Source organism: Acomys russatus, chromosome 31, assembly GCF_903995435.1.
Source record: "Acomys russatus chromosome 31, mAcoRus1.1, whole genome shotgun sequence".
Taxonomy (NCBI): Eukaryota; Metazoa; Chordata; class Mammalia; order Rodentia; family Muridae; genus Acomys; species Acomys russatus.
The window spans coordinates 6,060,336-6,083,455 of record NC_067167.1 but is presented as its reverse complement, the minus strand read 5'-3'; the positions used below and the strand labels follow the sequence as shown (position 1 = coordinate 6,083,455).

At 48.4% G+C, this 23,120-nt stretch overlaps 2 protein-coding genes and 1 pseudogene across 5 annotated transcripts in view; all 3 read right to left on the bottom strand.

Annotated features, from left to right (window-relative positions):
* Positions 1 to 14,418, bottom strand: part of Myo1f (myosin IF) — a 52,541-nt gene extending 38,123 nt beyond the window's left edge. Inside the window, exon 1 of the mRNA XM_051172874.1 lies at positions 14,373 to 14,418. Coding sequence (XP_051028831.1) covers positions 14,373 to 14,375 — 3 coding nt within the window. The 5' untranslated portion in view covers positions 14,376 to 14,418. The remainder of the gene's footprint in view (positions 1 to 14,372) is intronic.
* On the bottom strand, positions 1,356 to 1,996 carry LOC127212612 (60S ribosomal protein L13-like; annotated as a pseudogene).
* Positions 14,419 to 16,558: 2,140 nt separating the features above from the next.
* Adamts10 (ADAM metallopeptidase with thrombospondin type 1 motif 10) overlaps positions 16,559 to 23,120 on the bottom strand; it is a 29,876-nt gene continuing 23,314 nt past the window's right edge. For 3 of the 4 annotated variants that reach the window (XM_051172800.1, XM_051172802.1, XM_051172803.1), the window contains 8 exons: positions 21,322 to 21,402; positions 21,072 to 21,235; positions 20,847 to 20,973; positions 20,623 to 20,752; positions 19,558 to 19,762; positions 19,073 to 19,249; positions 18,837 to 18,999; positions 16,559 to 16,712 (listed from right to left, as the gene is read on the bottom strand). In XM_051172800.1, the coding sequence (XP_051028757.1) occupies positions 16,603 to 16,712; positions 18,837 to 18,999; positions 19,073 to 19,249; positions 19,558 to 19,762; positions 20,623 to 20,752; positions 20,847 to 20,973; positions 21,072 to 21,235; positions 21,322 to 21,402 (1,157 nt within the window). In that variant the 3' untranslated portion in view covers positions 16,559 to 16,602. Of the gene's footprint in view, positions 16,713 to 18,836; positions 19,000 to 19,072; positions 19,250 to 19,557; positions 19,763 to 20,622; positions 20,753 to 20,846; positions 20,974 to 21,071; positions 21,236 to 21,321; positions 21,403 to 23,120 lie in introns of those variants that run through there. The other variant, XM_051172801.1, reaches the window with a different exon arrangement.

The following is a 23,120-nucleotide window of genomic DNA, read 5'->3' as shown; positions in this document are numbered from 1 at the left end:
TTTGGGGGTAAGACCCGAGTCTTAACAGGAAATTCATTGATGTTTCTTTCATAGGAAACGTATACCTATACCTAACCTGAAGGTTATTTTAGTTACTGATTACTTTAGGCATAGGGCTGGGTGTTTCCGTATACCTGCAGGCCATAGGAGGCACCTGGAGAGGTGAGGCGGAGTCCAAACACATCCTGTGTCTGTCACCGCTGCCACCTCCCAGTCTACTGTGTCCTGCCTTCATAACTCATGGGAGTTTGACACAAGGAGTACTGGCTCAGTCACAGGGTATTTGGCAAAGCTCTGAAGGTATGCATCCTACTTAGTGCACCTGAGCTTTTCTAGGGCTGCCACATGAGGTCAGATGTGGAATTTTGTATTCTATTGACGCTCAAGTTTGAGCCAGGTGCAGTGACATACATACATGCCTGTAATTCCAGAACTCTGTAGCTGGGGCAAGCACATGGTGAGTTCCTGGCCAACCTGTGTGATATAACAAAACCAAAACAAACAAACAAACAAACAAACAAACAAACAAAAATCAGGGCACTGGAGTGATGACTAAGCAGTTAAAAGCTGTTCTTGCACCTGTACCCACATGGTGGCTTAAACTGTCTGTAACTCCAAACTCAGAGGGTCCAATCCCTTCTTCTGGCTTCCTTGGGCACCAGGCACCTTCCTTGTGCACTTTACACAGGTGTATATGCAAGAAAAATATGCATACACCTTTAAAATTCAAATAATAAGCAGGTGTGGGGATGCATGCCTTAAATCCCAGCACTCAGGGAGGCAGAGGAGGGCAAATCTCTGTGAATCCGAGGCCAACCTGGTTTATAAAACAAGTCCAGGACAGCCAGGACTCCAAGAGAAACCTGTACCAAGAAAAACAAAACAAAAACAAAAAACCACCACCACCACCAACAAAATAAAATAATAATTTAAAAATTAAAAAGGAGGAGTGCAACATTAGAATCTAACTGTTACTCAGGCCACAGCCTTTCTTTCCACTCGCAGATACCAATAGGCACTCTCCTGAGGCACTGTGAGTCCTTAGCCAGCAGAGTAAGAGGTACCAGGGTTCTCACCTGGGGAAAGATGAGAGCCCAGCCCCACTTGTGTCCTACCCCTTTTCCTGCCTCCTGCCTGGAAATCAGAGAACCTGGTTGTAGGCCTGTGCTATAAATCCTCCATCCTCAGAAAGGGATGACTAAGACCCTGATTTTCTTTCTCTCTTAAGAGTCCCTGCTATATTGTCCATCTCTGGTGCTGGGGCCTGACCTCTCCTCAGAGCCTGGGCTACACTTTTGCAACTCAGTCTGCTTGCCCTTAGTGCTAATAACTTTTTTTTTTCCTTTATGGAAAATTTATTGCAGCAGTCCAACAGCGCATTCCTTTTTCTTCTCGACATCTTGCTCTGCAGCTTCCTTCGCCCTCTTTGCCCGGATGCCAAAGAGCCGGGCGTTGGCACGAGCCATGCGAAGACTGGCGAAAGCCTTGAAGTTCTTCTCTGATGACTCTGGCTTTCTCCTTTTTCTAGACATTTCGGATGGGCATGACAGGTCCTGTTAGCTGGGTGGCCAGTTTAAGCTCTTCAGCAGAACTGTTTCCTTTCTTCGGAGCAGAAGGCTTCCTGGGGGAAAAGTATGAACTTGGATCGGTGTTCCTTCAGGCGTTTCACATTGGCCTGTAGTGGGTTTGTTTCGCCTCCTCGGGTTCACAGAGATGCCGATGGTGCGCGCCATTTTCTTACGGATACCAGCCATCTGGAGTTTTTCCAGGCTGAAGCCCCAGCCAGCCTGGACCTTGGTGTAGTATCTAACTATAGGGCACCTCACTATAGGCCTGATGGGACCAGAGGCGGGATGAAAGGCAATGCGGCACGCTTTCGTTTGCCAGGCCTTGCGTCTGCGGATCTTGCGTGCCGGCTGGTTGGACCAAGTGTCCACTTGCCACTGTCCTTGTTGAAGTGGGCCATCAGGATCGTGCCATTCCGCCTGGGCGCCATGGCTGCCTCCTGTGCAGGAGAACGACCGAGCGGAAAAGGGCTAATAACTTTTAATAAACGCCTTACTCCTCCAGCAACCTGTCTGTGTTCCTCCTGAGCCTGCATCTGAGACCTTTCACAAGTGGGCACATCTTGTGGCTTCACTTTACTTTGGCGCCACTAGTGTGACCTCTTTCAGATTTGGTGACACATATTTTAATATCCACAATTTTCTTCCTCTGCATTATAGGGAGATTGTATGAATTAATTTTTCTTCCTTAGGGCTGGAGAGATGGCTCAGCGGTTAAGAGGACTGACTGCTGCTCCAGAGGCCCTGAGTTCAATTTCCAGCAACCACATGGTGGCTCACAACCATCTGTAAAGTGATCTGATGCCCTCTTCTGGCCTGCAGGGGTACAAGCAGACTGTATACATAATAGTAAATAAACCTTAAAAAAATTTTTTTTTTCCTTTTTTGCCTACTGTTCTTCCTCTCTCCTTCCTGCAGAAATAGGGCATTGAACTCAGGGCTTCACATATTGCTAAGCAGGCATTCTACTCAGCCACGCCTCAGCCCCTCACTGCTGGATTCTAGGCAGAGGCTCCACCCCTGAGCTACACCACCAGCCCTTTCCTGAGGGATACTAGACAGGGGCTCTACTCCTGAGCCATTCCCCATTCCCTCACTGGGAGACTCTAGGCAGGGCCTCTACCCCTGATCATGCACCAATCAGGGGATTCTAGGCAGGGGCTCTACTCCTGAGCCATGCTTGAGTCCCTCATTGGGGACCCCTGAGCCATATTACCCTTTACTAGAGAATTATTAGGTATTACGATCCTTGCCCAAAGTTCCTCCCCTGGTGCCTGCTATGTTTGCCTTACATGCACAGGACCCCGGGTTCTTCCGAGATTCTGCAAAAAAGGGAGTGCCGGGTATGATGCAACAAGATCTTGACAGGAAGGAGACAGGGCAGAGGGAGGAGAAGCTCGTGGAATGCAACAGCGTGCAGCTGTTAAAGGTGACATATGCCTGGAGATGCTAAGAAAGAGATGCCTGGGGGGACGGGGGTGGGTCAGAGGTATCTAGGACAATGGATGGTCCAGGTGGGAGCTGCCAGAAATTTTAGGCCATCTGAGCTACTGAAAATTGACTGCATTCTGAGAATGACCCCAGGGAAACTGTCCTGATCTGAAATCTTAGTGGGAGGTGTCAGAGGACAGTGAGGACCCACCATAAGTCAGTCTGGCTGAGAAGAGGAAGGGCAGAGGCGGGGGAGAGAGGTCGGGTCACAGCAGCGGGTGCTTCCTGTTTGCAAGACAGGAAGACCAGAGACAGTTAGTGAGGACAGAAAAGAAAATTAAGGGTGGAGTCATTCATGGAAAAGGGGAATCTGCCATTCTATGAGCTGATAGTTGGGGTGTGCAGAACAGCTAGGTTTAAGTGTCTGATGGGACAGGAAGTGGATTCCAGCTCTGAAGAGCATTGGGGAAAGGCTCTTGTCTGATGACCACAGTAAATGTAATAGCAGCTATGGTTAATTTCCTGACATTCATTTACTGCACAGGCTAAGTTTTCTGCTTCGGTACAGGGTCTTCCTCAGAAATCCCGACTGGCCTGGTACTGTGATGTATCCCAGGCTGGTCTTGACCTACTGACCCTTTGGCTTCAACATCCTGAGTACCATCACATTTGACTAACTTTTTAGGGCCAGGAATGGATCCCAAGACTTATATGTACTATGTGTTCTACCAATTTCTTTCTGATTGCCTCTCTCTCTCTCTCTCTTTCTCTCTCTCTCTGCCTGCTCCTCCCTCTCTGGTTTTTCTGTGTAGCTTTGGCTATCCTGGACTCTCTTTGGAGACCAGGCTGGCTTCGAACTCACAGAGATATGCTTGCCTCTGCTTCCTTGAGTGCTGGGATTAAAGGTGTGTGCTACCACATCCGTCTCTATGTGTTTTACTTCCACCCATTACTAAATTTTTTGTTTGGTATTTTTCATTCAATTTAAAAAAAATTAATTATTGATAGGTCTTTCTGCCTACATAATAAGTCAGTTCAAGAGTATAAAAGCAGGTTTGCTGAGGGTCAGGTTCACCAATCTGACCTATGAGATCAGCGTCAATGAAGTGGCAGAGGAGTGATGACGTGTCTATTAGGAGCTGGGATTGTGCCCATAAATGGTCAAAAACGGAGCCACTGGGTGGACACTCTTGGGTGGGGCTGCCAGAGAAGAGGGGTGATGATGTGTTAGCCTGGAGTTTTCTACATGTGGGTAGGGTAGAGGTGATGGGATGGTAGTGAGGTATTGAGGGAAGGAGAGCAGATGGGGTTTCTTGGCTTGTGCAGGGCTCAACAGGGGTTTCAACCAAGCAATTACCATTGTAGGTGCATGTGCGTGATACAAGTGGGTGTGCATCTGTGAAGGTCAGAGGACAACGAGTGAAGTCATTTCTCTCCACCCACCTTTATGAATTTCTGGGGGATGGAACTTGGGTACCTAAGGTTGCTCGGAAAGTGCCTTTATCCACTGAGCCATTTTGCTTGCCTTTATTTATTTATTTTAATCAAGGGCACCATCTCGCCCGCCCTTAATCCTAGCACCTTTAGTGGCAGAGGCAAATGGATCTCTGTTCATTTTAGGCCAGCCTGGTCTACATAGTGAGTTCTAGGACAGACAATGCTATGTGGAGACCCTATCTGAAAACATCTATATAAAACACACACACACACACACACACACACAGGCTTTTCCCTTTTGGTTTTACTGAGATAGGTTTCTCTGCATAGCCTTGGCTATCCTGGACTCACTTTGTAGACCAGGCTGGCCTCAAACTCACAGAGATCTTCCTTTCTCTGGCTTCCCCAAGTGCTGGGCTTAGAGATTATAGGTATGTACCACTGCACCTGGCTCTTTTTTTTTTTTTTTTTTTTGGAGGCAGGATCATGTAGTCCAGGCCAGCCTCAAACCTGTTATGTAAGCAAGGATAACCTTGAGATTGTGATCTATTGCCTCTGCCTCCCAAGTAGTGAGAGGACATTTGCGCACCATTACTTGGGGTTTGTGAAGTGCTAGGACTTCAAGCACACCAGTCAAGCCTTCTCCCAAGTGACCTATATCCCCATCACTAAGATATGATCTACATGACTGAGCTTTAAACAGTGTTATGTATGCACACACATACACAAATGCGTATGCATATGTGAGCGTCTGTGTGGGGTGTGGGTGCTGGTCCCTGTGTGCAGGCAGAAGACAGAAGAGGGCATTAGAGCTGAATCATTAGAACCTGGAGATTAATAGAGAGGACGTGGATGCTGTTCCCTTAACATCCTTAACTTTTGTTCTCACGATGAACCACCAGTGCCATTTACTGCTGCGCCATTGCTCTGGTCTTGTGACCAGAGTTTTTAAGTGGATTATTTCAACTCTTCTTTCAACACTCAGAGGGTAGAACTATTATTAGGTCCATTTATCAGAAGAGAAAGCAATGGTGCCTCCAAGTCAGAGGCTGTGAGGCCAGCTGTGGTTGGCCTTTCTGCTTTTAAAGCTGGGTTCCTCTTTCTTTTTTTTCTTTTTTTTTTTTTTCCCACACCCCCTTCCCTAACATTGCTCAGTGGCTTCTGTCTCTTCAGTCTCATGACATTCACTCCCTGTCTGTCCTGCCTCCCTTCAATATCCAAGCTCCTCCAGCTGCTCTGAGCTCCCACAATATCATTAAATCATCATCAACATATTCCTGTGTACTCCTGGCTACTCGTGAGATGGAGGCAGGGGTTTGGGGATGTTGCTCAGTTGGCAGAGTGTTTGTCCTGGATTCCATCTCCAGGACAACATAAATGGGGTGTGGTGGTATACATCTTGAACCCTGTTATTCAGGGGGTAAAGGCAGGAAGATCAGGAGTTCAAGAACATACACAGCTATATACTGAATTAGATATATACTAGCCTGGACTTCATGAGACCTTGCCTGAATCTAGTTACGGGCTATGGTGGTACACCCAGGGCTCAGCAGTTAAGAAAACTGGCTGGGGGCTGGAGAGAGGGCTTAGAGGTTAAGAGTATTGATTGTCCTTCCAGAGGACCCCGGTTCAATTCTCAGGACCCACATGACAGCTAACAACTGTCTGTAACTCCAAAAGCTGACACCCTCACATAGACATACATGCAGGCTAAACACCAACGCACCTAAAATAAAAATAAATAAATTTAAAATAAAAAGCACTGGCTGCTCTTGCAAAGGACCTGGTTTAGTTTCCAGCACCGGCCCAATAGTTCCCAACAGTCAGTTGGGAACTGACTGTAACTCCAGTTCTAGGGTATCAGACACCATTTTTTGGCCTCCTAGGGCACTGCATACGCATGGTGCACAGACATACATAAAATAAAAATAACTAAATCTTTAAGAGCCTAGCTAAACAGTCAAATACGTGAATGAATGAAGTAAGAGAGTCTCTTGTCCCCTCTCAAAAATACTCCTTTGTCTCCCTGGTTCAAGTTGAAACTATGTGTCCCTAAGTTCCTTCCTTGAGCTGTGGGTGGGGGGAGTTGCAACAAATAGGTTTGTGGTCTCAGTTGACCACAGCGAAATATGACTCAATCTGCTGTCTCTTGTGAAAGACATTGAGGGGCTGGAGGTGCCTATGGTGAGAAGTGGAAGGCAGATTCTTCCTCCAGTGTTTTAGTCAGCTCTGCTTGCATGAGGGTGGGGTAGGGTAGGGTAGGGGTGGAGGTGGGTGGGAGATGACATGACAACCTTCTTCATGCTGTTGCAGGGAGGGGCTGTTTGTGGTCAAGGTGGTGGCTCTTGTAGGGCTCAGGCTTGCAAGCCCTGTAGTGCAGTGAACACACTTCCTGATTTTTATCAGTGTGTTGAGTAGGTACAGGCCAGGCTTAGGCAGATGGGGTCTAATCCCCACTCTTGAAGCTCTGAGTGGTGGTGCAAGTTGATGAAGATAGTCCCTCAAGGAGAGAGGCATGTTGGAGGGTGCAAAGGCTAGGTGGGTTTATCATCCAAAGTTAAACTTGCAAGTTGACCTCAAGGGCTAAGAAGGCCTTGGATATGCATGTGTGGTAGGAGTGAAACTCCAGGATCTTAGCTTCTTTGGAGAGGACAGCCTAGGTCTAAATGTGGCTGGGAGGATGCTCAGAGGCTATTAACAACAGTCGACTGCTCATGGCAAGCTGTAGGTGAGCTGTCATTTTCTAGGAAAAGGAAGGGGAACGCCGTCATCAAGGTAACTACTAAGAGAAGTGGCCTCTTCAAAAGACAAAGCCAAAATCAACTTCTACTTTTTGTTCATCTAGCAGCTTGATAGGCCTCCCCTGTCTCAGTTTCCTCATTGGAAAAACAAGAACTCCAAGGGCAGTAGACCTCATGAGGTCACCTGCACAGATTCAACAAGGCAAGGGTTGTCATGTCATGAAAATACTATCATCCCCACTCTCACCACGGGCCTTGAACTTGTTCAATCCTTCTGGGCCCAAAGCGGGAGAAAGAGCCAAACAATGGAGCTTTAGAATTCACCCCAGATGTGTCCATTGTAACCAGGTTGGCTGAGCGAACATATTCTACAAAGACAGTTGTGTGCCTCCCTTTGGCTATCTGTTTATTAAAATAGCAGACCCAAAGAAACTGGAATTTCCCCCCAGGAATATCACGCAGGGAGATGAGAGAGCTTAAAGCTAGGGCCAGACAGAGAAGCCTTACATGGGTGGGCAGAAACACACATTTATTAGGAATTGCATAGCTAAGCACAACTCTGGCCTTTAATGAAACCCCACCTCATTTCAGGGCCCTGAAGATGGACTTGGTGTGTGTGTGTGTGTGTGTGTGTGTGTGTGTCACTGTAGTTTGTTGTCCCTCTTCCCACATTGAATGCATCGTCTTTTTCTTCTTTTGCTCTTAATTTGGCTGTTTTAATTGGCTTGTGGAGGGCTAGTGTCTGAACCTGGCTTGTGGGAGCACAGGTTGTGACTCCAAGTCTGGTAACAAAGCTCTCTTAAAACTGGGTGGTCTCCACAGTTGTGTGGAAAGTGGGGGACTGACTCTGACATGAACTCTGGTGCCCCCTACTTGACCACTTCCCTTTGGTGGGGAGGCCTGGTGGCACCCAGAGGAAGGGTAAGCAGGCTACCAGGATGAGACCTGATAGGCTGTGATCATACGGTGGGGGAGAAGGTCCCCTTCTGTCACAGACCTAGCGGAGGGGAATAGGGTGGAAGAGGGAAGGAGGGGGGAACAGGAAGATACAACTGAGATGTAATCTCAATAAATTACTTAAACAATAAAAAAATTTAAAACAAAACAAGACAAAACTGGGTGGTGATGAGTAAGAGCTTCAGACTAGAGAGAAATAGAACAGCCACTTCCTTCCTCACCAGGGTCCTGTGAGCTGTGGGGATGTGAGCCTATGCTGTAGCTGCTGCTGGACCCAACTGTGGCTCTTTCATCCCGTCCTTGGTTCTCAGCAGCTAGTGGACCTGTCTTCCACCAGCCAGGAGGTTGTTGGACCACACCCTACACCCCTGAACTGTGTGAACAACCTTCTGATCTCCTAAAGCTCTGAGTAGCCCACTCTCCCTCCACAGGGCTGGGGGTTGGGGATGTATATCTGGTGGGATGGCTTAGCTGGAGGTCAATGGGTATGGACCGTTGTCTTTCTGGAGGTAGTTGGGCTCTATTACACCTCCTCAGATTCTCCACACAAAAGTTAGAGTTGGGGGAAACTCAGGCTTAGTTTTTTGTTCACAAGGGAGAAGCCTAGTGACTCCCATGCCCAAAGCAGATAGCTACCCACCTGTCCCTTCCTATCGCTCTTGTCCAATCAGGAGTCTTTTTAGTTTTCATTATTAAAAAAAAAAATACTATACTGTTTTCTGTAATCAAACTCATATAGATAAGGTCTGGCATAGTTAATAGTTTGTAACATCTGTGTGCTTTAACATTTTTAAAAAATTATATTTATTAATTTATGTGTTGGGGTGTCTGTGCTTCTGTGACACAGCACACCTGCTGTTAGAGGATAACGTGACACAGTGAGTCTCAGGATGGAACTCAGGTCATCAAGTTTGGAAGCAGGCACCTTAACCTCTGAGGCATCTCAACGACCCTGGTTTTTTTTGTTTTTTTTTCTTGAGATTGTGTTTTATCATCCAGGCTACTCTTAACTTCCGTATTGTCCTGTTTCCATCTCCCATGTTCTGAAATTACTGGTGTGCTACACCACTTCCAGCTCTGCTGTGGGCACGTTAAAATAAACAAAATACATAAATGTGTCAGTATGAAGGCTCAGTAGGTGAGCGGACTTGCTGCTAAGCCTTATAACCTGAGTTTGATCTCTACATGATAAAAAGAGGAAACAAAGTCTTCCACAAGTGTGCCATGGCCCATAAGCAAGTTCACTCCCCTCACAGTAAATAAATATTATTAAAAAACTTGGCTGGGCGTGGTGGCACATGCCTTTAATCCAAGCACTCCGTAGGCAGAGGCAGGTGGATTGCTGTGAGTTCGAGGCCAGCCTGGTCTACAAAGCAAGTCATTTATGTGTGACCAGGCCTCGTATAAACCAGGCTGGCCCTTAAGCTGGTACACATCAGAGGATGACCTTGAACTTCTGAGCCTCTTGCCTCTCTCCTCCCAAGTGCTGGGACGAGAGATGTGCACTACCATGATGGTTTATATAGTGTAGGGAATGGATCACAGGGCTTTATGCACACAAGGCGAACACCTCACCAAGCGAGCTATACTCCCAACCTTACCACAATAGTGGGCTTTAAATTTCTCTTCTAAATATCTCCTTTTCTGTTTATTCCCCTGTCTACTGGCCTCCTTGATCCTTCTGTTTTTTGTTTTTGATGAAAAATTTATTTTGTTTTCATTCAGGTGTCTGTGCTGTGTGTGTGCACACATGCTGGTGGGTACCCATGGATCCATAAGACATGGAGTTACAGGCAGTCCTAAGGCACCTGATGTGGCTGCTGGAAACTGAACTTTAGTCCTCAGCAAGAGTACCAAGTACTCTTAACCACCAACCCAGCTCCCTAGTTTCCCCTTATTCCTTTTATTTGTTTTTGTCATGTTAGGAATGGAGCTTAGGGACCTGAACATTCTAGGAAAGTACTCTGTCAGTGAACTATCTCCAGCCCTGTATCTTTCACTTTGTGCCTAAACCTTCAAAGCAACCACCTCAAGCCACCACCGTTTCCAAACAAAAGATGCCCCCACCGCCTCATACCCTACAAAGTCAAATCGAAACTGCTGAAATCTTCTGCATCAGCGCATCAAACAGACACAGCAAACAATTCCACCACTAACATTCCTCAAAACTACCACCATTGTCACCCTCACCACCAACCAGAATTAAGTAAGCTCTGCCAACAATAACAGACAGACACATGCCGCCAGGATTCCCAGCATCTTGGGGGCTGAGGCAGGAGGATCATGAGTTTGAAGCTAGGCTGGGCAAAAGTAAAAATTAAAAACAAACAAACAAACAAACAAATAAACAAACTGTCCCACAATAGCAACAACCACCACAAAACACCCAACAACACTAACCATCATTAAAAACTCCAGAGGCCAACAAGATAGCTGAGGGGCTAAAAGTGCTTGCTGCCAAATCTGACCATCTAAGAGTTAATTTCCAGGTCCTAAATGGCGAAAAGAGAGAATCCACCCCTGCAAGTTGTTCTCTGACCTTTACATATGCCCCCAGTGCAAAACAAATCAATAAGTGAAACAAGCTCACACTGAGGGGCTGGGAGATGTTTTAGTAAGAGGGCTTGCCGCACAAGCTTAAAAGCCTGAGTTTGAGTTCCCAGCATTCATATTAAAAGCTGGTCACGAGCCAGGCATGGTGACGCACGCCTTTAATCCCACCACTTGGGAGGTAGAGGCAGGTGAATCTCTGTGAGTTCAAGGCCAGCCTGGTTTACAAAGTGAGTCTAGGTCAGCAAAAAAAAAAAAAAAAAAAGGTCACGAATTCACCTAGAACCCCAGTGCTATGGGAGGTGGAGATGACAGCATCTGTGGGTTTTACTGGCTGCTAGCCTAACTCCAGATCTAATGAGAGATCCTGACTCAAGGGAATAAGGTAGAAAGCAACGGCCCTGAATGCCTTATTTTCTCCTCTAGCCTCACATGTGAGCCATAAACACACACATATACCTTATACACACAGCACACACACTAACACGCAGACCTTCACAACCACACACCATATCCCATCCAAAATCTAATAATGAATTGCTAGATCGCCATTACTAGAAACCAGCAATGAACAACCAACGGCATATGAGTTATTAACCATTCAAGGTCCAAAGAACCAGCACGGTCAGTTTCCTGCTGAAAACACCCAACAGTTAATGAGTAATATCAAACACCAGCTATCCCAGCATGGTGGCACATGCCTGTAATTCCAGCATCCAGGAGGTAGAGGCAGGAGGATGAGGAGTTCAAGATCACCGTGGCTACATAGTGAGGTCAAGGATAGTTTATGCCATGTGAAACTCTATCTTTTTTATTAATTTATTCATATTACATCTCAATGGTTATCCCATCCCTTGTATCCTCCCATTCCTCCCTCCCTCCCATTTTCCCCTTACTCCCCTCCCCTATGACTGTGACTGAGGGGGACTTCCTCCCCCTGTATATGCTCATAGGGTATCAAGTCTCTTCTTGGTAGCCTCCTATCCTTCCTCTGAGTGCCACCAGGCCTCCCCATCCAGGGGACATGGTCAAATGTGAGGTCTATCTTAAACTACAATGGACTGGGGATGTAGCTCAGTTGGTGGAGTGCTTGCCCCGCACTCATGCAACCCTGGGTTCCATTTCCAGCGCTGCACACAGCAGGACATCGTGACCAATGATGGTTATCATGGTACTTGGGAGGTGGAGGCAGGAGGCTCAGATTGGCAAGGTCACCATTGTCTGTATCACGGATTTGAGGCCAGCTTGGGATACTTGAGATCCTGACTCAAAGCCACCACCAAACCAAACACATGCAGGGGCTGGAGGGAAGCCCTTGATGTTTTTTGTTTTTTTTTGTTTTTTGTTTTGTTTTTGCAGAGGATGAAAGTTGAGTTCCCAGCACCCATTTGTGTTTGCAAAGAAAAGCTCAAGTAAATCCAGCTCAAGAGGAGGTGATTCCACAAGCACTTGCATGCACATGGCATACAATTACACTGATGTGTACAAGTAAAAACAGAAATAAATCTTAAAAAAAAACCTAAACCCCTCCTACCCACCCATGAGAACCATTGTTAACATCAACCAACAGCAGCTCTCGCCATTACAACAACAGTACCAACCCAACAAGGAATAGCCAGTGACATGCCAACAGTAGCCAAGAAGGAATGACTGAAATCCATCTTCACCACTGAATGCAGTAATGCACCAGCAGCTACTGTGAACTTAGCATGCATTCCCCATAAAGGACTCTCTTTCAACAGCACCTTGGCACTTAACAACCTTCTGGGAAGCTCTCAGTACCCCCAAACAGCTATGGTCCTCAAAGATGTCATCCGTTTTCTCTTCTACTGTCTTCTGTAATTTTTTTTTTCCCCCTTCACTCCTGCCTGCCTGTTTGTCTCTTGTGGCTCAAATTCATTATGTAGCGGAGGATGACCATGAACTACTGATTCTCCCATGTGTATTTCCAGAGTTCTAGGCTAACAGATCTGAATTATGGGTTTTGGGGGATGGATCCCAGGGCTTCCTGCAAGGTAGGAAATACCCTATCAGCTGAGCGCCAGCTTTGGTCCTATTTGGTTTTATTGAGACAAGGTCTTGTTAGGTAGTCCAGGCTGGCCTCCAGCTTATGGTTCTCCACCTCCGCCTCCAGGGGTGTGGCACTGGCTTCAGGGTTTATCGTTGTTCACTTTGATGCATTTCTCCTTTCTTACATCTGTCTGCTAAGCAGACTGTTGACTAAGCATTTCAGTGTTGGCAGCCTAGGAGGGGTTTCCCTTCCTTTCAAGTTGAAAATCTCTTCCTGTTTTTCTTTCTTCCTTCCTTCCTTCCTTCCTTCCTTCCTTCCTTCCTTTCTTTCTTTCTTTCAGACACGGTATCATATAGTACAGGCTGGCCTTAAACTTGCTATATAGTCAGGGATGACTTTGAACTCCCGCCTCCACCTCCCAAGTGCTGGGACAACAGGTGTGCAGCAGCACCACACCCAGTGTACGTGATGTTCAGGATGGAACCCAAGACTGTGCATACCAGTAAGTGCTCTCCCTAAGGAGCCCAGCTTCCGCCCCAGCCCTCACTGGCTTTCTAAAAGATGTTACCTCTCACCCTGCTTCCCTGCCTCCACTTCATATTTCCTGAAACCAACAAGAAGCCCGACAACTACTCCTTCCCCTAGGGACACGCCCTTGTTCTCATTGACAGAATGACAAAAATTGAAAGCTGAAGCGGACCCTGGGTTTGTGAAGCCATGAGGGCGATGCGTGTGACCACTCCTGGCTTTTACTGTACACAGCAAACCTCAACTTGAACTTGTAGTCATCTCTGGCTTTGGCATCTCCACTCCCATTCCTTGTGTAGTAGGGAGGACAGACTTTCCTCCTTTGTATCCCTCTATTCTTTTTTCACCTAGTCTTCTATGTCCTCTTCCTTTTATTCTTCCTCCCATCTCCTTGTGTGTGTGTGTGTTTACCTCTTCTTCGGGCTCCTTCTCCTCTTTTCCTGTTTCTGGCCCCACCCCCAGATTTCCAACTCCTTCTCCCTAATAGCATTAACTGGAAGATAAGTGATGGTGATGATGGTTTTATTTTCAACCCTAGAGAGAACACCTAGGACCTTGAACACACTAGCCAAGCACCCTACCCCTGAGCTACTGTCTGCCTCTGTAACTGTTACAGTCAAACCTCATATCTTTGCTTGCACTGCTACTCCACCCCACAGCCCTCAGGTGAGGCCCAGGCCGCCCCACCAGTGGGGGTTTAAAGTGGCCAAACCCACAGACCCCTCTTTGTTCTCAACAAAAGCCCTACACCCTTCAAACACTCTCATCTCTAGACCAACTTCCCAATAAGAGCTCTGGGAACAGGAGCCAAAACCGGGTGGGGGTGGGGGGTTGGGAGGAGGTGCTTATTTCAAACCACAGGGAAAGACAAGGTCTGAGATGAGTTGACAACCTAGTTCTCTAAGCGCCTGGAAAGGGGCCTGTCCCTTCCCCCCAAACTGTGCAATTCCATCAGGGTCACCTTCCCAATTACTGCTGCAGGCTTGGTCACCATACCCAGTCGGGCATCCTCAGATTGGAACTTGACTCCCGGTGACCGACATGGAGTTGCCCCGTGCTGCCCCGTGGGACTCTGTCCCAACTTCTCAGGGTACTTAGGGTACTGCTACCAGGCTATTCCTCCCAGAGGCCCCCCGCCCTTGAAGAACTTACCATGGTGAGGGTTGGTGTCTGGGCTTCTGTGAGTAAGGCTCAGGGGGCTCTTGGGGGTGGCTCTGGCATGGCTCTGCTCCTTCACCCACTCCTCCTTCACAGACTCCTGGCCCTAGTTCCTCCTGCAACAGGCCCTCTCTTACTTCCTTTGACGGGAGGGGCCATGGCCACAGGGGAGGGAAGCTGAGGGCGGGGACAAATTCTCTGAGCCCTAGCAGAGATGACTGAGCTGAAGGGAGCTGTTTGGAGTGTAGGGCCTGAAGGAATAGGTCAAGGATGGCTACTGCCATCTATCTCCTCAAGAAAGGATGCTACGGCAAAACACCCCGGGCAGCTGACTTCCGGACTGGCTACCCAGTTGAGGTTTCTCTCTTCAGAAACAGGGTGTGTTCCACTTCAGATGCGTGCCTGCTCTAGTGCTCTAGCTGTTTCCGTATAAACCCGTTATGGTACTCCCTGTAGAATGGTTCTGCAAAGCCAGTTGGGTGAGTAAGGGGAGGGCAAAGAGAGGGGAAGGTACCACAGGCCTTATGCCTCTTTAAGGTTTCTAATTTTGTATGTCAGGTCTGGACTTCTATTTGTATTAATCTTTGTGCTTGTGTGTGTGTATGTGTTTGACTATGGGTGCATTTGGGTGTGTGGAAGGAGGTCAGAAGACAACCTTAAGTGCCAGCTCTCACCTCCCACCTTCCACCCTGAGACAGGCATCTCTGTTGTCTTCCCACTGTGGAAGTCAGGCTAGCTGGACCTCTGGGATCTGGAGTTACATGAGGCTGTGAACCACCAGAAGTGGGTGCTAGGAACTGAACTGTCATCCTCTGGAACAACAAAAGTACTCTTAAGAGCCAAGCCATTTATCCAGCTTGGCTCTATGAGTGACGCCTAGCGCATGTGGGGCCCAGAATATGTTAGCTCAGTTCTTGGTTGTTGGAAGACACCCCCCCCCCACACACCACACATGAGTCTTCTTCTGACATTTGAGGAAATGACAGTTTCAAGAGGTTGTCACCTCTTCAGTGGGAGGTGATCATCTTTGCTGTGTCCTGTGCTCTCTCCATGATGCACGCCCCCACCTGGCCACAGCTGAGAAGCAGCCAATTCTCTAATATCCTGTCAGTATCACAACTCAACATGCAAAAAAGAGGGCAGAAGGATCACATCTGGTTGGGAGTACAAAAGGACTGGATCTTTGTTAGCTTCTGTTAGAAACTGTACTTCTGTCTGAAAAATGATAGGTTTTATTGTTTGGTTGGTTTTTTTGTTTTTTAAATGATAGGTTTTTATCTGTAGTGGCCGAAGTCCTCCTTTCCTCTGCCAAAGATGACCCATTAGGAAGTGAGGCCTAACTTCCCCTCCCTTTTAAAAAGCTGTTAGCTTGTTTATTCATTCATTTGTGTGTGTGTGTGTGTGTGTGTGTGTGTGTGTGTCCACACAGCACGGCAAGCTTGGGGAGGGCAGAGTACAACTTATATAAGTTGGTTGTCTCCTTCCACCATGTGAGTCCTAGGGATTATGTTCAGGCTTGGCCACAAGTGCCTTTACCCACGGGCACATCCTACCAACCCTGGCTGTGGTTCCTATTGATCCTAGGGTAAGACCTGCATGGGATGCCTATACAGAGACACATGCCCACTCAAGGGCAGAAATCTACACAAGACGGAACTTTATTAATGTAAGGCTTCTTGGTGAGGAGTGTGTGGGCCCCTGCTACAAGGGCAGGGCTTGTAGCACCATGATGGGGGGTGGGTGGCCTGGATGGTGAGCTCCCCCCTGGGGCAGGCAGGGCAGAGTTTGGGGTAGATCTTCCCCTTAGTTAGTCTGGGGGAGGGTCACAGGGAGGTGGTATTAATCCCACACCCCCATAGCAGATATAAATCCCCCCCCCCAGCTCAGAATGGAGGGATAGAACAGTGCTGGGGGGCAGGGCACCAGGATACCCCCTCCCCACCCCCACTCTTCACAGTACATATTCCGATCAAAGGGTGGGGGGGGGGGGTGTTGGGGACTTAAAGATGTGTGCCACAAGGGGCAGTCCTCTCCCTTCACTGTCAACTGGGCAAGATGCTGCAAAGGGTCCCTGGGGTAGCCAGCTCTTCTCCATCGCCCTAGCCAGGAGCCCTATAGGAGTTACCCAATAAATAACTTTCAACTGCATCTCACCCTCCAATCCCCGCCCCCAACCCCCCTCAAGGCCCTCTCCAGCCTGTGCTCCCGGTTGGCTCCAGGTGCCCTAGCGGCCTTGGCAGGTTTTGCAGCACATCTGGCGGAAGTAGGCGCGGCTACAGAACTGAAATTTGAGCACCAGGGGGCAGTAGGCCACCTTGTTCACATCCTTGCATTCTGTAGTGGTAGGAGAAGAGGCAGGAGAGAAGGGAGGTGGGGGGGGGGGGGGGGGCGGGGAGAAGAGATGTCAGAGTCTATTACTCCTCCCAGCAGCTGGCCTCTTTGCTTTCCAGTGCATCAGTTTCCTCACCCTTCAAAGGTTTATAATCATGCGTGTATCACCATCTTATTTTAAGGACCCATGCATTTATTATTACTATCCTGTGTATGCACAGCACACACACGCGGAGGTCAGAGGACAACTCTGTGGATTTCTCTCTTTCCATGTTTATGTGGATCCTGGGGATTGAACTCAGGTCACCAAGGTGGTGCTACAAGCTCCTTTCCTGGCTGAACCATTTCACTGGCCCCCTTGTCTCCTGGTTTTTGTTTTGAGGATTTTGAGTACAGCATCTGGAGCTGCCTAAGATATATTATTAGTGAGAATATTTCTTATTTTAAGATTCCCCCCTCCCCTTTTCCTTTGCTGGAGATTGAACTTTGAGCTTGTTAGGCCAGTACTCTTGACTTCTATTTCCTAGCCCTCCTTTGACTTTTTATTTTGACAATGCCTGGATAAGCTGCTGGGCTGGGGTGAGATGGGGGTACAAATCTTACACTCACTCTATAGTATAGGCTCATCTTGAGTGTGCAATCCTTCTGCCCTGGCCACCCCAATAACTAAAATGACAGACCTGTGATCCTTTTGATGCCAAGAGAATCTGTCTGAGGCCACCACACTAGGTTCCTTTCCCTCTTTCTTTCTACCTACCTACCTATCTCTCTTTCTCTCTCTCTCCTCTTCCTCTTCTTCTTCTTTTTGAGACAAGGTTTCTCTGTGTAGCCCTTCATGTCCTAGACTCTATTTGTTGGCCAGGCTGGCCTCAATCTCACAGAGATCCGCCTGCCCCTTCCTCCCAGAGTGCTGGAATTGCAGGAATAGCAATACTGCCCTTCTCCTTTCCTTTTTTAATAATTTGAAGACTTTGAGCTCAGCACAAAGAATTTGTATATTTAAAGCCCAGCATGTTCTCTCATTGGGAGAACATCCACCTAGCTCACATTAAGCCCGCGGTATGTAACAGCCTCTGTTGGGGACCACGGAGACAAGCTTCTACTTAGCAGTGGTATGTGGTTGCTAATAGGCTCCATATCCTTTGTGTAACACTTCTTTCAAAATGAATTTATTTTTGCATGCTTCACAGATGAAGTGATTGATACACAGTGTTGGAGGATAAACCACTGCCACTTAGTTTTAGAGTTGGAAATAAAGTACTCTCTCTATCAAAATTAAATTTACCAAAAAATAAAATAAAATAAAATAAAGTTGGGCACACTGCTCCACTATTGGGAGGATCGCTTGAGCCTGGAGTTTGTGCAAGGCCTGGTTTAACAGAAAGAACAAGCTGTGCAATGTGGTGGTACATATATGTAATCCCAGCACTTGGGACAAGAAGTTCAAGGTCATCTTTGGCTACACAGAAAGGTCACACCAGACTGGGATCCATGGAATCTTGTCACAGTGATTTAAAAAAAAAAAAGGGGGGGGGGTGCGAGGGGCTATAGTGTAAAAGCAATGGTTTAGTGTAAGCACTGAATTTCCCCTCTTCCCAAACTAGGCCCACAGTGTCTGGAGATATGGAGAGGTTTGTGTAAATCATAACTATGGCAGACACTACCATTGTCTAGTGAGTAGAGGCCAGAGATGTGTGGATCTATGTGGCCCCTAACATCAACAGTGCCTGAGGGGGCTGGGGCTGAGGTAGTAGAGACCTTGCCTAGCTGTGCCAAGCCCTGGCTACCATCCCAGGCACTGCTAAGACTGGGGGTGGTGATCAAGTCCTGTAACCCTAGCACTTGGGGGATGGAGGGTAGAGGACCAAGAGTTCAAGGTCATCCTTGGTTGTACATTGAGCTGGAAGTCAACCCAGCCTGTCTGAGGAGTTTGAATCCAAGACCCACATGATGGAAAGGACAGAATCAACCTCCTTCAAGTTGCCCTCTGACCTTCATGGGGGGGATTCCAAGCAGATGAGCCCCCACCTCACCCCTGAATTATGCAAAACGCTAAGTAAACTTGTAATAGAAATGTAAGGATTAAGAAACAGGAAACACGGCCCATGCTTACTTGTCCCCACATACCTTCTGGGCCATCTCCAGGGGGCACCACGCTGTCACACTTGGCCTCACACTGTTGCATGGTGGATGGCCGTAGGGCCTCTGTGCACTCTCCAGATGGCTGGCCAGTGTGGCTGGTGCAGCGTACTGTGCGCTGCTGCTGGCCAAGGCCACACTGTGTGGAACACTGAAGAGAGAGCCACCAAGTCATCTCCCTATGACTGTCCTCACCCTTACCCCACAGGGCAGAGCCCACCTACCTCACCCCACTCGCTGGCCACCCAGCGGGCAGGAGGGCAGCGGCGCAGGTTGCATCGTATAGTGGATGGTGGCTTGGCTGCAGGAGGGCAGTGGCCAGGAGGCAGAGTAGACCGCTGATCTGCACTCTTACAAAGAACCACTCGGTGGCGGAGGCCAGGTCCACAGCTTGGCGTGCACTACGGTTAGAGGGGTGGATGGGCAGGGTGCTAAGCTAGTGTGACACAAAGGGTGGACAGGTACCTGGTGGCTTCTGTGCTGTTTTCCAGCCCAGTCTCTACTACCGCGTCATCCACAAGTCTTACCACCTGTCCCAGGCTGGACCCATCTTTTATATGCAAAGGGCCAGACTAAGCCAAGAAGCCTTGGGACCCATAATGTACCTCTTTTGAGCTTGGTACCAGTAGGGTTTGGGGCACGGTTGCCCAATTCCTGTGTGGTTTCTGTACTGAGAGTGGGTTGGGTGGGAAGAAAAGTGGAAGCTGACCTCAGACCAGTCCAGGGCTGCCCACTCAGGAGGGCACATTGGACCTTGGCAGGCCTCCAGCACAGGGGGGCGAGGCTGTGGACAGGCACTGTCGTCTAGGGCTTTCTCCTCTGCAGCAGATACCCGGCGTTGGCACACCACCGAGCGGCTACGTACACCAGCATCACAGCTACGGCTGCAGCGCGACCAGTTTCCTACAACCCAACTGTGGGGGTGGAGGAATGGTCTGAGTGCTGTACAGGCAGGCACAACCAGGGAGATTCCCCACTCAACCATTCCAGTCTTCCCAAACTGGCACTGGGCAGGTAGAAGCTCCCCCTTATAAGATCACTATTACCCTATATTCAGACTTCAGATAGGCGGTGAGGATCTAAAGAGAACTCATTTCTTGGGCTATTAGCTTGACTATAGACCACAATCATTCACACTATAGCACAATTACATTTTGTTTTAATTATTATTATTTTCTTTGGTGTATGTATGTTCGTGCACACATGTGTTCGAACATACATGTGTGTGCACTTGTGGTGTCAGGTGACCTCGAATGTCTTCCTGTCCTTTTTATTTATGTGTTTACCTGTGTGTGTGTGCCTACGTGAGTGTGTGCACACCTGTGTATAGGGGTACCTGTGGAGGACACAGAAGTTCCGTTAGAGCTGGAGTTAACGGGCACTTGTGATTCACCTAACATACACACCGGGGTCTGAACTCCTCATAATTAAGAAGCAAGAGCTCTTAAACTATTAAGCGGTCTCTCAAATTTCTGCTCATTGGTCTTTCAGACGAGATACTATGTAGCTCAGGGTGGCCTACAATTTACTAGGCAACCCTGGCCCCCTGGACTCTTAACCCTTCTGTCTCGTCCTACCAAGTGCTGAGATGGCTTTCACACTCATCCTGCTGAGTACTTGACCCCCTGACCCCAGGAGCCCCCCAAAACTCCGATACTCATCCTATTGTCTTTAGCAACCCACTTACTTTGCACTCGCCTATGAGCACTCAGCCTGACTGCAGAGAACACTTCCACCCAGCCCAGAGCCACCTTGCCCCGCAGAGGCCACTTACTCTGGTGGACATGGTTCTGTGTTGCAGGCACGCTGCCTCTTGGGCAATTTGCTGTGGGCACTGCAGTAGTGTGGGGCCACCGCTGAGCTGTCCAGCTGATTTCGGCACTCCACCACTTGCACCTGGCTGCCTGGGGGGAAGGGAGAAGCCCTCTCAGCCTTGGCCAGCCCAGAAAAGCTCAGGTTGGCTGCGGTGCTGGCTGCTGGCCCACACCCTGGCCTCACCGCCTGCACACTGGGCTGAGCATTTGGTCCAGGGGGCATAGTGCCAGGAGTAGGGCGGCAGGGCATCCCGGGCAATGGGTGCGTTGAAGCGGTAGCGCAGAGCAGGCAGCTGTGCCTGGGCCAGCACCTGGAGGTACAGGAACAAGTCATTGGAGGTGTCATGGAACCTCCATCCCCATAGGATACTAAGGTCCTTCTGTACTTTGCCCTCAGCCTCACTGTTACCATGATGATGAGAGATGCATTAATGGGTCCCAGGGCTTCTAGGCTCTGGGCCTGGTCTGGCCCCTGTCGTAGATGAAATGTGGTCCCAGCCAGGGGAAGGCGATGAGGTTGGGGAGTGCCGGGTAGCCCTTCCAGTAGCAGAGACTCCTGGTCCCCCTTTAGGGCTAGGGTAGAGCACAGGAGTCAGAACTGATGTCACTTTGCCTGCCCTCCAACTCCCATGGAATCCCCCCTCCTCATCTTTGCTTACCCAGGTGACTAAGGGACAGGTTCAGATCTTGGATGAAAATGTGGACGGAGCCTTTGGGGATCCAGACGACGTCCTCATACCCTGAGGTGGTGGAGTTCGGCTGTCATTCACTCAGCCTGCCTCCACATCAACCTGTGTCCCTCCCTCATCCTTGGCACCTGATGGCTGCAGCTACACATCCGATGGCTGTGCAGCTAGCCATTCCATGCTACAAGCTTAGAGAGGTAGACGCGACTGCAAACTCATTTGGTACCCCCCTCCCCCAACACTAATACCCCCCAGCCCCCTCCCACAGAGAGAGAGAGAGAGAGAGAGAGAGAGAGAGAGAGAGAGAGAGAGAGAGAGAGAGAGAGAGAGAGAGAGAGCGACCGAGCCAGAGCGAGCGCACATAGAAACCATGGTTGTGTAGATTAGAGGACAATTTTCAGGAGTCTGTTTTCTCCTTCTACTATGAGGGTCCTATGTTTGCATTTTAAAGACTGAACTATCTGTCTATCTCTGTGTTCATTTTACATATTATAGAGCTGAGGCTCAGGGAAGCTATGTAGCTCACCAGGGGTTTACAGGTAAGAAGTGGCTGGCTGTGATTGGAACCCAAACTTGTCTGCTTCTTGGAATGAGTGAATCTAATTCCTCGTGTCTCACTGAGCAGTGATGTTGGGCGGCCGCAGAGGGAAAAGGTTACTTCGGAAGTTGCTTGCTTATTACTATTATTTTTCTTTTCGAGACAGGGTTTCTCTGTGTAGCCTTGACTGTCCTGGACTCACTTTCTAGACCAGGCTGGCCTCGAACTCAACAGCGATCCACCTGCCTCTGCCTCCCGAGTGCTAAGACTAAAGGCGTGTGCCACCACTGCCCAGCTTTACTTCAGAAGTTGCAATCCATACAGGGGACAGCGAGATCTGAGTGGCAGAGCTGGTTTTCCTTGAGGTGCCACCACTGACTGGCCAGCTGTGACCACCATGTCTTTGCTCCCCCGTGCTCGAAGATTCTTAGCTTCTATGCCAGGACGCTCACATTGTTCTCTGCGTGGGACCCTGCAACTTCCTTCCCTTTGGGCTGTATTTCTGTTTCCAACTCTAGTCAGTATCCTACCACCAGGGCAATTGGTGCTGTGGACACTCCAGGGGTTGGGATTAGATGTTCTTAGGCCTAAGAATGCCATCAGTCTTCCACCTTTCTTTCCTTGTTCTCTTATCACTTCAGCGTCCTTTGAGATCTTTACCCTGTCTCCCAACCCAGTACCCTTTTTGTTTCTCTTAACATTTCTCCTTAGAGACAGCTGTTACTTATTTCAGGTCACCTGGATGTCTCCACGGACTCATCTTCCTATTCTCTACTGCACACCCCAGAACCATGAATGGCAGACACCCCGTCATCTAACTTCTATCTTTTTTTCTCTGCTTCGTGTGTGTATATATTCATGGTCCATGTATGTGTGCATGTGGAGGTCAGAGGTCAGCCTCAGGAACTCTTCCTCAGGAGCCATTATACCTTTCTTTTTTTAAACTTCAATTTTAAAAAATTACCTATTATGTAAAAAAGTTGCAATTCTAGACTTAATTCTTGTTTAAACATTTTTTTTTTTCTTGGATAGTGGCACATGCCTTTAACCTTAGCACTCAGGAAGAAGAGGTAAGTGTGTCTTTATGAGTTTGAAGCCAGCCTGGTCTACATGAGTTGTAGGTCAGCCAGAGCTACACTGTGCGACCTTATTTCAAAAATATATTTTTAATTGTGTGTGTGTGTGTGTGTACACACACCAGAAAAGGGGCATCAGACTTTCTGAAGCTGGATTC